Genomic DNA, 14,455 nt, shown 5'->3' with positions numbered 1-14,455 from the left:
GGTCTTTACCTATCACATCCATAAAACAGTCAACGTATTAATCATTACCTCTTATCATGTCATCATTCTAGACAGTCGTAACCTTATGGGACTGCAAAAACCCTAGCCTCACTCATGATTCAGTACTACACAAATTGGTTGAATTATTTATTTATTAGCGAACTAAATAATAACACAGAATAAACATACACCGTTTACATAAGACAAAAATATGTAGACTGACAAAATATGGCGGCTTATACACAACAAATGAAGAGGGGTGGGGAGGCGAGAACGAGAGAAAAAGGGACACTTATCGTGGATACATTTTAGAACTATTCTCACATTAATCATATACGTTGCACACGAACCGCCGCCCGTTTGGAATAAGAAATCATGAATGTATTTACGTATGAGTGCCTTTGTTCGGTCAGAACCAGGCCTTCTTAGGAAGGATGTGGGTTGGCCTTTCAGCGGCACGCTGGTAAGGCTCTGGTTGTCCGAAAGGGTCCGGATCCGTCTCTTCTACTGTTGTTCACTCTGGAAGATAGCTAGCCGTGTCGACGGTTCCAATTGGTGATGAGCGTAGTAGGATAGTCTCACTTAGATTCGTTTTTCTCGATATCTGACTTAGGACAGCCAATCAACTGTGCCAGTGATTGTCTGAGGTGAGCTTCTCGCCTCTTTCTCCTCATGTTGATAGTCAGGATTTAAACCACTTTAGACGTGGGCTGCAACTCCTCGTCTTTCCTAGTCTAATGTTACTTTCGTTGGCTTTTTATGCACTCTCATCAAAAGGGGATTGTTCCATCAGTCTGACACGCTCTCCGACCTCACTCGGGCGTGGTTACTTACTATGCACAGTTTATAGGAGATAGATTCTCTCCCTCAAATACTTTCAGAATTGTTCATATTATATGCACAACGTTAAGGATGGAGACTTTATACCTGTAGTGTAAATACTTTTCAAGTTACAGTATTTATTTTATACCAGTTTTAATGACATCACAAAATAAAAAACAACATGACATTAGTTTTCTATAGCTCCCCACTGACCATTCCCTACATTCTTATGTTAGAAATATTGATCCAGTATCCACTTTTGACCATGTTAGAGTTTAAGAGGGAAAACTGTCTGTGAAACAAAGACATTCCTTTGGTTGATACTAAAGGGGGAGAAAGAGCCCCCCCCTCTCCTGTAATTTACAACAGGGTGTGAACTGTCAAACTGGCCCAGTACCCTCCTCCCCTTTTCTGTGGGTGAGAGAAGGTCTGGTTATTGTCAATCATTGCCAAGCTGATCTTACCCATTGTGATCCTCACAGGACAGTAATGACAACACACACACACACACACACACACACACACACACACACACACACACACACACACACACACACACACACACACACACACACACACACACACACACACACACACACACACACACACACACACACACACAGAGATACACACACACACACTGAGATATACACACAGAAACACACACGCTGAGATACAACACACATTCTGAGACAGAAACAACGTTGGGCTCTACCTGTGATAACGCTGTGTGTCCATAGAGAGGGAGTCCAGTGGGAAGCCATAGACTGGATGGATAACGCTGAGTGTCTGGACCTCATAGAGAAGGTAAGAGACCAAAGTTGTCTCCCAAATGGCATTCTACAGATGTAGGATATTAATTTGAGCCAGTGGATTATTATTATGGGAATTATTATATGGGAAAATCAAGTCTGATGACATTTTAGAAGCCTTTTTAAATCTCAAATACAGGCCTCCCGAGTGGCGCAGTGGTCTAAGGCACTGCATCGCTGGACTCCCTCTCTATGGACACACAGCTAGCTGTGCCACTAGAGATTCTGGGTTCGAGTCCAGGCTCTGTTGCAGCCGGCCGCGACCGGGAGGCCCATGGGGCGGCGCACAATTGGTCCAGCGTCGTCTGGGTTAGGGAGGGTTTGGCCGGCAGGGATATCCTTGTCTCATCGCGCACTAGCGACTCCTGTGGCGTGCCGGGCGCAGTGCACTCTGACATGGTCGCCAGGTGTACGGTGTTTCCTCCGACACATTGGTGGGGCTGGCTTCCGGGTTGGATGGGCATTGTGTCAAGAAGCAGTGCGGCTTGGTTGGGTTGTGTTTCGGAGGATGCATGGCTCTCGACCTTCGCCTCTTCCGAGTCCGTACGGGAGTTGCAGCGATGAGACAAGACTGTAACTAGACTGTAAGACTGTAATTGGATACCACAAAATTGGGGAGAAAAAAGGGTGTGGAGAAAATAAATCTCAAATACACTACAAGTTTAAAATGTCAAGTATTGCAAGAAAGTTCTCCTGCTACAGGGTGACCAAATTAAGATCCTACATCTGTATACCCTATTTAGTCCATTACTTGGGCCCTTGGGGCTCTGGCCAAAAAAGAGTGCACTATATAGGGAATAGGGTGCTATTTAGGATTCAGCCCAACACTGAGGCTGATGTAATGTTCATGGGAAGTAGATTTAATCTGATGTTTTGGTTGTGTGTCTCTGCCAGAAACTTGGGATGCTAGCGTTGGTCAACGAGGAGAGTCGCTTCCCCAAAGGGACAGACTTCACACTGCTGGAGAAACTACACAGCAGGCACTCTGTGAGTCATACAGTACACACACAGACCCACACAAACAACCCCGCCCCACCCAACATAACACACACACACACACAAACACCACAGGTGACTGGTGGCACCTTCATTGGGGAGGATTGGCTCATAGTAATGGCTGGAACAGAGTGTACGTAATGGTATAACACTCATCAAACACATAGTTTGATAGCAATCCATTCACTCTATTCCACCATTATTATGCGCCGTCCTCCCCTCACCAGCCTCCTGTGATACACATACCCATGCTACTATGTGACATTCATTAATATGGTGGGATATAACTTGTCTCCTTCTCCCTCTGCAGACAAACCCTTACTATGTGAAGCCTCGACTGGCTGACCATCAGTTTGGCATCAGACACTATGCTGGAGAGGTTCTGTATGATGTCACCGGGGTTCTGGAGAAGAACAGAGATACATTCAGAGATGACATCCTCAACATGCTGAAGGAGAGCAGACTGGACTTCATCTATGATCTGTTTGAGAGAGTGGGCAGCAGGAACAGTGAGGAGACTCTGAAGATGGGAACAGCCAGACGCAAGCCTACCGTCAGCTCACAGTTTAGGGTGAGAGAAGTTGTGTGTGTGTGTGTGTTTGTGTGTGTGTGTTTGTGTGTGTGTGTGTGTGTGTGTGTGTGTGTGTGTGTGCGTGTGTGTGTGTGTGTGTGTGTGTGTGTGTGTGTGTGTGTGTGTGTGTGTGTGTGTGTGTGTGTGTGTGTGTGTGTGTACTGATTCTCTGTGTCTATCTCTCAGGACTCTCTCCATTCCCTCATGGGAACTCTGAGTGTGTCCAACCCTTTTTTTGTGCGCTGCATCAAACCCAACAACGAGAAGGTTAGCATTATCTATTACATATCTATGTCTTTCACACTACATATCTATATTAACCCCAAAAGTCCTACCTATCACTTTACATAAACTACATGACCAAAAGTATGTGGACACCTACTCGTCGTACATCTCATTCCAAAATCATGGGTGTTAATATGAAGTTGGTCCCCTCTTTGCTGCTATAACAGCCTCCACTAGATGTTGGAACATTACTGCGGGGACTTGCTTCCATTCAGCCACAAGAGCATTAGTGAGGTACGGCACTGATGTTGGGCGATTAGGCCTGGCTCGCAGTCGGGCGTTCCAAATCATCCCACAGGTGTTTGATGGGGTTGAGGTCAGGGCTCTGTGTGGGCCAGTCAAGTTCTTCCACACAGATCTTGACAAACCATTTCTATATGGACCTTGCTTTGTGCACGGGGGCATTGTCATGCTGAAATAGGAAAGGGCTTTCTCCAAACAAAGTTGGAAGCACAAAAACGTCTAGAATGTCATTGTATGCTGGAGCGTTAAGATTTCCACAGCCCCAGTCCATTATTCCTCCTCTACCTAACTTTACATTTGGCACTATGCATTCAAGCAGGTAGCGTTCTCCTGGCAGCCGCCAAACCCAGATTTGTCCGTTGGACTGCCAGATGGTGAAGCGTGATTCATCACTCCAGAGAACACGTTTCCACTGCTCCAGAGTCCAATGGCGGCGAGCAATACACCACTCCAGCCGATGCTTGGCATTGCGCATGGTGATCTTAGGCTTGTGTGCGGCTGCTCGGCCATCAAAGCCCATTTCATGAAGCTCCTGACGACCAGTTATTGTGCTTCCAGAGGCAGTTTGGAACTTGGTAGTTGGTGTTGCAACCGAGGACAGACGATTTTACACGCTTCAGCACTCAGCGGTCCCGTTCTGTGAGCTTGTGTGGCCTACCACTTCGCGGCTGAGCCGTTGTTGCTCCTAGACATTTCCACATCACAATAACAGCACTTACAGTTGACCGGGGCAGCTCTAGCAGTGCAGAAATTTGACAAACTGACTTGTTGAAAAGATGGCATCCTATGATGGTGCCACGTTGAAAGTCACTGAGCTCTTCAGTAAGGTCATTCTAGTGTCAAGGTTTGTCTATGGAGATTGCATGGCTGTGTGCTCGATTGTATACACCTGTTAGCAACAGGAGTGGCTTGAACTAGCTGAATCCACTTATTTGAAGGGGTGTCCACGTACTTTTGTATACACGACCGGTCAAAAGTTTTAGAACACCTACTCATTCAAGGGTTTTTCTTAATTTTTTACTATTTTCTACATTGTAGAATAATAGTGAAGACATCAAAACTATGAAATAGCACATATGGAATCATGTAGTAACCAAAAAAAATCTAAATATATTTTATATTTGAGATTCTTCAAATAGCCACCCTTAGCCTTGATGACAGCTTTATACACTCTTGACATTCTCTCAACCAGCTTCATGAGGTAGTCACCTGGAATGCATTTCAATGAACATTTGTGTATTTTTAAAAGTGAATTTGTGGAATCTATTTCCTTCTTAATGCATTTGAGCCAATCAGTGGTAGGTAGGGGTTATTTAGAAGATAGACCTATTTGGTAAAATACCATATTATGGCAAGACCAGCTCAAATAAGCAAAAACAAACGACAGTCCATCATTACTTTATGACATGAAGGTCAGTCAATACGGAAAATTTCAAGAACTTTGAACGTTTCTTCAAGTGCAGTCGCAAAAACCATCAAACGCTATGATGAAACTAGGTCTCATGAGAACCGCCACAGGAAAGGAAGACCCAGAGTTACCTCTGCTGCAGAGGATAAGTTCGATTTACCAGCCTCAGAAATTGCAGCCCAAATAAATGCTTCACAGAGTTCAAGTAACAGACACATCTCAACATCAACTGTTCAGAGGAGACTGCGTGAATCAGGCCTTCATGGTCAAATTGCTGCAAAGAAACAACTACTAAAGGAAACTAAGAAGAAGAAGAAGAGACTTGCTTGGGCCAAGAAACACGAGCAATGGACATTAGACCGGTGGAAATTTGTCCTTTGGTCTGCAGTCCAAATTGGAGATCTTTGGTTTCAACCGGCATGTCTTTGTGAGACGCAGAGTAGGTGAACGGGTGATCTCTGCATGTGTATTTCCCACCGTGAAACATGGAGGAGGAGGTGTGATGGTGTGGGGTTGCTTTGCTGGTGGCACTGTTTGTGATTTATTTAGAATTTAAGGCACACTTAACCAGCATGGCTACCACAGCATTCTGCAGTGATACACCATCCCATCTTGTTTGGGCTTAGTGGGACTATCATTTGTTTTTCAACAGGACAATGACCCAACACACCTCCAGGCTGATTTGTTTAACACTTTTTTGGTTACTACATGATTCCATATGTGTTATTTCATAGTTTTGATGTCTTCACTATTATTCTACAATGTAGAAAATAGTCAAAATTAAGAAAAAACATTGAATGAGTAGGTGTTCTAAAACTTTTGACCAGAAGTGTATATGGTGTACATTTGTGTGGGGTAAGACACTCTTTACCAGACATCAAACTCCTTGAACATAGGGTGACACAAATGTATATCAGAACAACTTATTGTAACCAAACACCTCTGACCTGTGACCCGTTTAGAACCCTAGTGTGTTTGACCCGGAAGTGGTTCTGAACCAGCTGAGGTATTCTGGAATGTTAGAAACCGTTAAGATCCGCCGGGCCGGCTTCCCTGTCCGCAGGACCTTCAAAGACTTCTTCAGCCGGTCAGTGTGCGTGCGTGCGTGCCTGCGTCTGTCTGTCTGTCTGTCTGTCTGTCTGTCTGTCTGTCTGTCTGTCTGTCTGTCTGTCTGTCTGTCTGTCTGTCTGTCTGTCTGTCTGTCTGTCTGTCTGTCTGTCTGTCTGTCTGTCTGTCTGTCTGTCTGTCTGTCTGTCTGTCTGTCTGTCTGTCTGTCTGCCTGCCTGCCTGCCTGCCTGCCTGCCTGCCTGCCTGCCTGCCTGCCTGCCTGTCTGTCTGTCTGTCTGTCTGTCTGTCTGTCTGTCTGTCTGTCTGTCTGTCTGTCTGTCTGTCTGTCTGTGTCAGTTTGTGTGTGTTTGTCTGTGTGTGTGTGTGTGTGTGTGTGTGTGTGTGTCTGTCTGTGTGTGTGTGTGTGTGTGTCTGTCTGTGTCAGTGTGTGTGTGTGTCTGTCTGTGTGCGTGTGTGTGTGTGTGTGTGTGTGTGTGTGTGTGTGTGTGTGTGTGTGTGTGTGTGTGTGTGTGTGTGTGTGTGTGTGTGTGTGTGTGTGTGTGTGTGTGTGTGTGTGTGTGTGTGTGTGTGTGTGTGTCTGTCTGCCTCTTCCCCCTGCGCCTCTTTTTGTAATTCTCTCTCTCTGGGCTAGTGTATGTAAATAAACTTTGTTTGTTTTAACTTTACTCTTTCACTTCCTCTTTCTCCACCCCTGTCTTCCTCTCTCTCAGGTATCAGATCATTCTGCAAGAGAAGGTGAGTGGAGCGGGGGATGATAAGAAGAGGAGTACAGACCTGCTGACCAAATACGACCGTGCCAAGAAGGAGTGGCAGCTGGGAAAGACCAAGGTAAGACTGTAGCAGAACTTTAGTGGACTTGACACCTGTGGATGCCAACAGATGTTGAAGTGACATTTCACCCTGCCCACATGACCCCTCAACCTCTCACTCCTGATGTCACACCTCTGACCTCTAGGTGTTTATGAAGGAGTCTCTGGAACAGCGTCTGGAGAAAGAGAGAGACGAGGTTCGCCGTAAAGCAGGCTTGGTCATCAGAGCTCACATCCTCACCTACACCGCCAGGAAGCACTTTAAGCGTGTGAAGGGGAGCGTCGTCACCCTCCAGAGGTACCTTCGTACCCACATACAACGGAAATGGTTTCTACGGCGATGCTTGGCGACGCGGGTACTCCAAAAACACAGACGAGGACAGGTGGCCCGTGCAAGCTGCCGCAAACTCAGAGAGGAGAGGAGGAAGAGAGAGGAGGAGGAGAGGAAGAAGAAGGGAGAGGATGCGGGCGAGGGGAAGAAGGAGGGAGAGGTGGAAGGAGAGAAGGAGGGAGGAGTAGAGGCAAAGGCCGCCCAGGGTTCTGAGGTGAGCTTTCTCTTCTCTACTCTTTTCTCTGCTCACCCGTCTTTTAGAAAATGGTCTGGTCCTGAGGCCATAGACTATCATAGGAATGGGCTCATCCATGTCATCAGAAATCTCCCTTTCCTCCCTCCGCCTTCTCCCTCCTCCCTCTCTCTCTTTCCAGAAAAAGGAAGGAAAGACGGAAGAAGAGGCCCGTCAGATGGAGGAGATCTTGCGTATAGAGTTGGAGATCGAGCGCCTGCAGAAACAGAGGGAGGATGGGGTATCCCAGCTCTGTGAGTCCTCCAGACAGGAGCTCCGGCTACGCCGGGATGCAGAGATCAAGAGGCTGAAGAAGGAGGCCTCTCGTAAGGCCACAGAACTAATCGACCTCCTGGACTTTGGAGGTCTGGATCCCAGTTTAGCCACCGCTGCTAACGCTAGCGCAGAGGTTGGTGTTCCGTATTTCCTGAAGAGTGTTGAGGTTGTTCTTCTGTGTCCCTCTCCTGTGTCAAGTTGGATATGCTTAAAACATATCTGGCCTTATCTGCCCTGATTCTAACCCGTTGTCTCCCTGCCCTCCAGCGGCTCCAGGAGGAGCCAGGCATGGCCACAGCCGGAACCCAGGAGGAGGAGGTGGACGAGGGCTTCCATGCCGAGGAGGAGTGCACTGTCCCTCTCCTCCCAGACTTCCCTCCTCCAGCCGAGGCTGACGCTGCCGTGGACCAGGATATGTTTGCCCACCTGCCGCCCCCTCCACCCGCCTTCGCTGAGGGTTCTACTGCTACACCACCTCCCCCTCCCCTCGATTCATCCTCACCCACTCCCGTCCCTCCACCGCCTCCCCCCTTACCAGCTGGAGATGGCTCTGACACCCCTCTCCCACCTCCCCCCCCACCACTGCCTCCTGGAGAGGGGGAGGGAAAAGGAAAAGAGGGGGAGATAAAAGAGGGTGATGGAGGGAGGACAACGAGTATCTTGAGCCTCGGAGAAGGGGAGGAGCCGATCTACAGCATGCCGGTCGACAGCGGCGAATCAGATTACGACGAGGAGGAGGGCTCTGTCACCGCGGGAGACGATGGTTCCGTATCCGGGCAGAATAGCAACAGAGGCAGCGCGGCCATGACAGAGGAAGAAGCTCTGAGGAAGTCCACGTGTACCAACGCCAGCATAGAGTCATACAGGGGCAGCTCTGACTCAGTTAGTACACACACACATATTCACACATACACACACACAAACACACACATTCACACATTATTGCTGTGTATATTTATGAGGCATATTGGACGTACATGTAATTGCCAAAATAAAGGAAACACCAACATAAAGTGTCTTAATAGGGCATTGAGGCACCACGAGAAAGAACAGCTTCAACCCACCTTGGCATAGATTCGACAAGTGTCTGGAACTCTATTAGAGGAATGCGACACCATTCTTCCACAAGAAATTCCATAATTTGGTGTTTTGTTGATGGTGGTAGAAAACTCTGTCTCAGGGGCCGCTTCAGATTCTCCCATAATTGTCCAATTTGGTTGAGATCTGGTGACTGAGACGGACATGGTATATTGTGAACCATCAGCAATTTGAGCAGTCTTTGTCACTGAAGCTCCTGCCAAACGTGCCCCAACAGTCACCCCTCTGTCAAAGTCACTGAGATCTCTTCTTCTAGCCATGGTCACCAAAATAATGGGCAACTGGGTCTGCCAACCATTTTTATACATAACCATAAGCATGATGGGATGTTAATTCCACACCTGTGTGGAAGCACCTGCTTTCAGTACACTTTGTATCCCTTATTTACTAAAGTGTTTCCTTTATTTTGGCAGTTACCTGTGTATATATATACAGTGGGGAGAACAAGTATTTGATACACTGCCGATTTTGCAGGTTTTCCTACTTACAAAGCATGTAGAGGTCTGTAATTTTTATCATAGGTACACTTCAACTGTGAGAGACGGAATCTAAAACAAAAATCCAGAAAATCACATTGTATGATTTTTAAGTAAATAATTTGCATTTTATTGCATGACATAAGTATTTGATACACCAGAAAAGCAGAACTTAATATTTGGTACAGAAACCTTTGTGTGCAATTACAGAGATCATACGTTTCCTGTAGTTCTTGACCAGGTTTGCACACACTGCAGCAGGGATTTTGGCCCACTCCTCCATACAGACCTTCTCCAGATCCTTCAGGTTTCGGGGCTGTCGCTGGGCAATACGGACTTTCAGCTCCCTCCAAAGATTTTCTATTGGGTTCAGGTCTGGAGACTGGCTAGGCTACTCCAGGACCTTGAGATGCTTCTTACGGAGCCACTCCTTAGTTGCCCTGGCTGTGTGTTTCGGGTCGTTGTCATGCTGGAAGAACCAGCCACGACCCATCTTCAATGCTCTTACTGAGGGAAGGAGGTTGTTGGCCAAGATCTCGCGATACATGGCCCCATCCATCCTCCCCTCAATACGGTGCAGTCGTCCTGTCCCCTTTGCAGAAAAGCATCCCCAAAGAATGATGTTTCCACCTCCATGCTTCACGGTTGGGATGGTGTTCTTGGGGTTGTACTCATCCTTCTTCTTCCTCCAAACACGGCGAGTGGAGTTTAGACCAAAAAGCTATATTTTTGTCTCATCAGACCACATGACCTTCTCCCATTCCTCCTCTGGATCATCCAGATGGTCATTGGCAAACTTCAGATGGGCCTGGACATGCGCTGGCTTGAGCAGGGGGATCTTGCGTGCGCTGCAGGATTTTAATCCATGACGGCATGGTGTGTTACTAATGGTTTTCTTTGAGACTGTGGTCCCAGCTCTCTTCAGGTCATTGACCAGGTCCTGCCGTGTAGTTCTGGGCTGATCCCTCACCTTCCTCATGATCATTGATGCCCCACGAGGTGAGATCTTGCATGGAGCCCCAGACCGAGGGTGATTGACCGTCATCTTGAACTTCTTCCATTTTCTAATAATTGCGCCAACAGTTGTTGCCTTCTCACCAAGCTGCTTGCCTATTGTCCTGTAGCCCATCCCAGCCTTGTGCAGGTCTACAATTGTATCCCTGATGTCCTTACACAGCTCTCTGGTCTTGGCCATTGTGGAGAGGTTGGAGTCTGTTTGATTGAGTGTGTGGACAGGTGTCTTTTATACAGGTAACGAGTTCAAACAGGTGCAGTTAATACAGGTAATGAGTGAAGAACAGGAGGGCTTCTTAAAGAAAAACTAACAGGTCTGTGAGAGCCGGAATTCTTACTGGTTGGTAGGTGATCAAATACTTATGTCATGCAATAAAATGCAAATTAATTACTTAAAAATCATACAATGTGATTTTCTGGATTTTTGTTTTAGAGTCCGTCTCTCACAGTTGAAGTGTACCTATGATAAAAATTACAGACCTCTACATGCTTTGTAAGTAGGAAAACTTGCAAAATCGGCAGTGTATCAAATACTTGTTCTCCCCACTGTATATACAGTTGAAGTCAGAAGTTTACATACACCTTAGCCAAATACATTTAAACATTTTTTTCACAATTCCTGACATTTAATCTTAGTAAAAAATCCCTGTCTCAGCTCAGTTAGGATCACCACTTTAATTTAAGAATGTGAATTGTCAGAATAATAGTAGAGAGAATGATTTATTTCAGCTTTTATTTATTTCATCACATTCCCAGTAGGTCAGAAGTTTACATACACTCAATTAGTATTTAGTAGCATTGCCTTTAAATTGTTTAACTTGGGTCAAACATTTTGGGTAGCCTTCCACAAGCTTCCCACAATAAGTTGGGTGAATTTTGGCCCAATCCCCCTGACAAAGCTGGTGTAACTGAGTCAGGTTTGTAGGCCTCCTTGCTCGCACACGCTTTTTCAGTTCTGCCCACAAATTTTCAATAGGATTGAGGTCAGGGCTTTGTGATGGCCACTCCAATACGTTGACTTTGTTGTCCTTAAGCCATTTTGCCACAACTTTGGAAGTATGCTTGGGGTCATTGTCCATTTGGAAGACCCATTTGCGACCAAGCTTTAACTTCCTGACTGATGTCTTGAGATGTTGCTTCAATATATCCACATATTTTTCCTGCCTCATGATGCCATCTATTTTGTGAAGTGCACCAGTCCGTCTTGCAGCAAAGCACCCCTACAACATGATGTTGCCACGCCCGTGCTTCACGGTTGGGATGGTGTTCTTCGGCTTGCAAGCCTCCCCCTTTTTCCTCCAAACATAACGATGGTCATTATGGCCAAACAGTTCTATTTTTGTTTCATCACACCAGAGGACATTTCTACAAAAAGTACGATCTTTGTCCCCATGTGCAGTTGCAAACCGTAGTCTGGCTTTTTTATGGTGGTTTTGGAGCAGTGGCTTCTTCCTTGTTGAGCGGCCTTTCAGGTTATGTCGATATAGGACTAATTTTACTGTGGATATAGATACTTTTGTACCTGTTTCCTCGAGCATCTTCAAAAGGTCCTTTGCTGTTGTTCTGGGATTGATTTGCGCTTTTCGCAACAAAGTACGTTCATTTCTAGGAGACAGAACGCGTCTCCTTCCTGAGCGTTATGATGGCTGCGTGGTCCCATGGTGTTTATACTTGCGTACTATTGTTTGTACAGATGAACGTGGTACCTTCAGGCATTTGGAAATTGCTCCCAAGGATGAACCAGACTTGTGGAGGTCTACAATTTTTTTTCTGAGGTCTTGGCTGATTTCTTTTGATTTCCCCATGATGTCAAGCAAAGAGGCACTGAGTTTGAAGGTAGGCCTTGAAATACATCCACAGGTACACCTCCAATTGACTCAAATGCTGTCAATTAGCCTATCAGAAGCTTCTAAAGCCATGACATCATTTTCTGGAATTTTCCAAGCTGTTTAAAGGCACAGTCAACTTAGTGTATGTAAACTTCTGACCCACTGGAATTGTGATACAGTGAATTATAAGTGAAATAATCTGTCTGTAAACAATTGTTTGAAAAATGACTTGTGTCGTGCACAAAGTAGATGTCCTAACCGACTTGCCAAAACAATAGTTTGTCAACAAGAAATTTGTGGAGTGGTTGAAAAACGAGTTCTAATGACTCCAACCGACTTCCGACTGTATATAATAATTGTATAAACTAACTGTGTCCAGTACGTATAGAGTGAGTGATGATGGTGTTAGTGTGTTATATTGCTGTATAGATAGATAGATAGATAGATAGATAGATAGATAGATAGATAGATAGATAGATAGATAGATAGATAGATAGATAGATAGATAGATAGATAGATAGATAGATAGATAGATAGATATTGAGGTATATATTTGTGTTGTCCAGTACATAGAGAGTGATGATGAGCATGATGGGCTGTTGGACACAGATGAGGAGGTACACAACGGCAGGGTCACTCTTCTCAACGGGAACGGACCTCCGTACTTCCATAGCTACCTCTACATGAAGGGTGAGTACAAACACACGCACAAACACACACACACATACAAACACACACACGCATACACAGCACGTACACACAGCCCATGTTTCTCTCCCATCCCTTTAACTGGTTGTAGTGGCATAATGAACGTGTGTGTGTGTGTGTGTGTGTGTGTGTGTGTGTATCCCTCTCAGCTGGTCTGATGATTCCATGGCGCAGGCGGTGGTGTGTGTTGAAGGATGAGACCTTCATGTGGTTCCGCTCCAAACAGGAGTCCCTCAAGTCTGGCTGGCTCCATAAGAAGGGAGGAGGACTGTCCACTCTGTCCCGCAGGTTGGGGTGTGTGTCTGTTTGTTTAGAGGGCGATTAGAGGGGAGTGTTTGTTGTGTGTGTGTGTGTGTGTGTGTGTGTGTGTGTGTGTGTGTGTGTGTGTGTGTGTGTGTGTGTGTGTGTGTGTGTGTGTGTGTGTGTGTGTGTGTGTGTGTGTGTGTGTGTGTGTTAACCCCTACACCCTATCTCCCCCTGCAGGAACTGGAAGATGCGATGGTTTGTTCTGAGGGAACACAAACTGATGTACTTTGACAACGACAGCGAAGAGAAACTGAAGGGAACCATCGACATCCGCGCCGCCAAGTAAGACTCTAATACCCACAATGCAATGCTCTAGTCTTAAGCCCTATCCACAATGCAACTCATTGACAAAGCAAAACGTATTTCCTTTCCTCTCTGTTCCTCGCAGGGAGATCGTGAACAACCATGAGAAGGAGAATGCGTTGAACATCGTGACAGATGAGAGGACGTACCAGGTGTTTGCTGAGTCGCCAGAAGACGCCAGGTGTGGAGACACCAAAGTGTTTGACTTATGTATTTGGCCATGGTCTCTAATAACCAACCTCGTAGAACCATAGGATTCAGATCCACCTGTGGTTTTCCTCACAGAGAAGGGAGACATGATGCCAATGAATAGAATGATAATATAAATGTTCATCTCTCTTTCTACCCTCCTCTCGCTCTCTCTCCCCCTCCCTCTCTCTCTCTAGTGCGTGGTATAACGTCCTCAGTAAGGTTCATGTGTATACTCCCGAGCAGCTGATGGACATGTCTCATGAACAGGCCAACCCCAAGAACGCTGTGGTCAGAGTCTACACAGCTTCTAACCATGTTATACACATGTTATAATTACCCACACATGTTATACACACACTGTACCATAATAACAGAGTACGTCATGTCATGTTATAGGGAACTCTGGATGTGGGCCTGATTGACTCAGTCTGTGCCTCTGACAACCCAGACAGGTATGAACTAGTTACTGTGGTTGACATGGTTTGGGATAATAAATGAGATGTGTGTCATGTATCGGTATCTAACCTTTGTGTGTGTGTGTGTGTGTGTGTGTGTGTGTGTGTGTGTGTGTGTGTGTGTGTGTGTGTGTGTGTGTGTGTGTGTGTGTGTGTGTGTGTGTGTGTGTGTGTGTGTGTGTGTGTGTGTGTGTGTGTGTGTGTGTGTGTGTGTGTGTGTG

The 14,455-nt window shown here is 46.1% G+C and overlaps 1 protein-coding gene across 2 annotated transcripts in view; it reads left to right on the top strand.

The window, feature by feature from the left end:
• Positions 1 to 14,455, top strand: part of LOC139566530 (unconventional myosin-X-like) — a 64,592-nt gene that overhangs the window by 41,491 nt on the left and 8,646 nt on the right. Inside the window, exons 14-28 of one of the 2 annotated variants that reach the window (XM_071387847.1) lie at positions 1,563 to 1,629; positions 2,529 to 2,621; positions 2,941 to 3,201; positions 3,388 to 3,468; positions 6,100 to 6,224; positions 6,916 to 7,033; positions 7,161 to 7,559; positions 7,720 to 7,986; positions 8,121 to 8,735; positions 12,837 to 12,960; positions 13,128 to 13,266; positions 13,462 to 13,566; positions 13,673 to 13,768; positions 13,974 to 14,067; positions 14,176 to 14,231. In XM_071387847.1, the coding sequence (XP_071243948.1) occupies positions 1,563 to 1,629; positions 2,529 to 2,621; positions 2,941 to 3,201; positions 3,388 to 3,468; positions 6,100 to 6,224; positions 6,916 to 7,033; positions 7,161 to 7,559; positions 7,720 to 7,986; positions 8,121 to 8,735; positions 12,837 to 12,960; positions 13,128 to 13,266; positions 13,462 to 13,566; positions 13,673 to 13,768; positions 13,974 to 14,067; positions 14,176 to 14,231 (2,640 nt within the window). Of the gene's footprint in view, positions 1 to 1,562; positions 1,630 to 2,528; positions 2,622 to 2,940; positions 3,202 to 3,387; positions 3,469 to 6,099; positions 6,225 to 6,915; positions 7,034 to 7,160; positions 7,560 to 7,719; positions 7,987 to 8,120; positions 8,736 to 12,836; positions 12,961 to 13,127; positions 13,273 to 13,461; positions 13,567 to 13,672; positions 13,769 to 13,973; positions 14,068 to 14,175; positions 14,232 to 14,455 lie in introns of both variants that reach the window. The other variant, XM_071387846.1, reaches the window with a different exon arrangement.

This window comes from Salvelinus alpinus, chromosome 38, assembly GCF_045679555.1.
Source record: "Salvelinus alpinus chromosome 38, SLU_Salpinus.1, whole genome shotgun sequence".
NCBI lineage: Eukaryota > Metazoa > Chordata > Actinopteri > Salmoniformes > Salmonidae > Salvelinus > Salvelinus alpinus.
The sequence above is the reverse complement of the archived record's forward strand: the minus strand, read 5'-3'. Positions and strand labels throughout refer to the sequence as shown.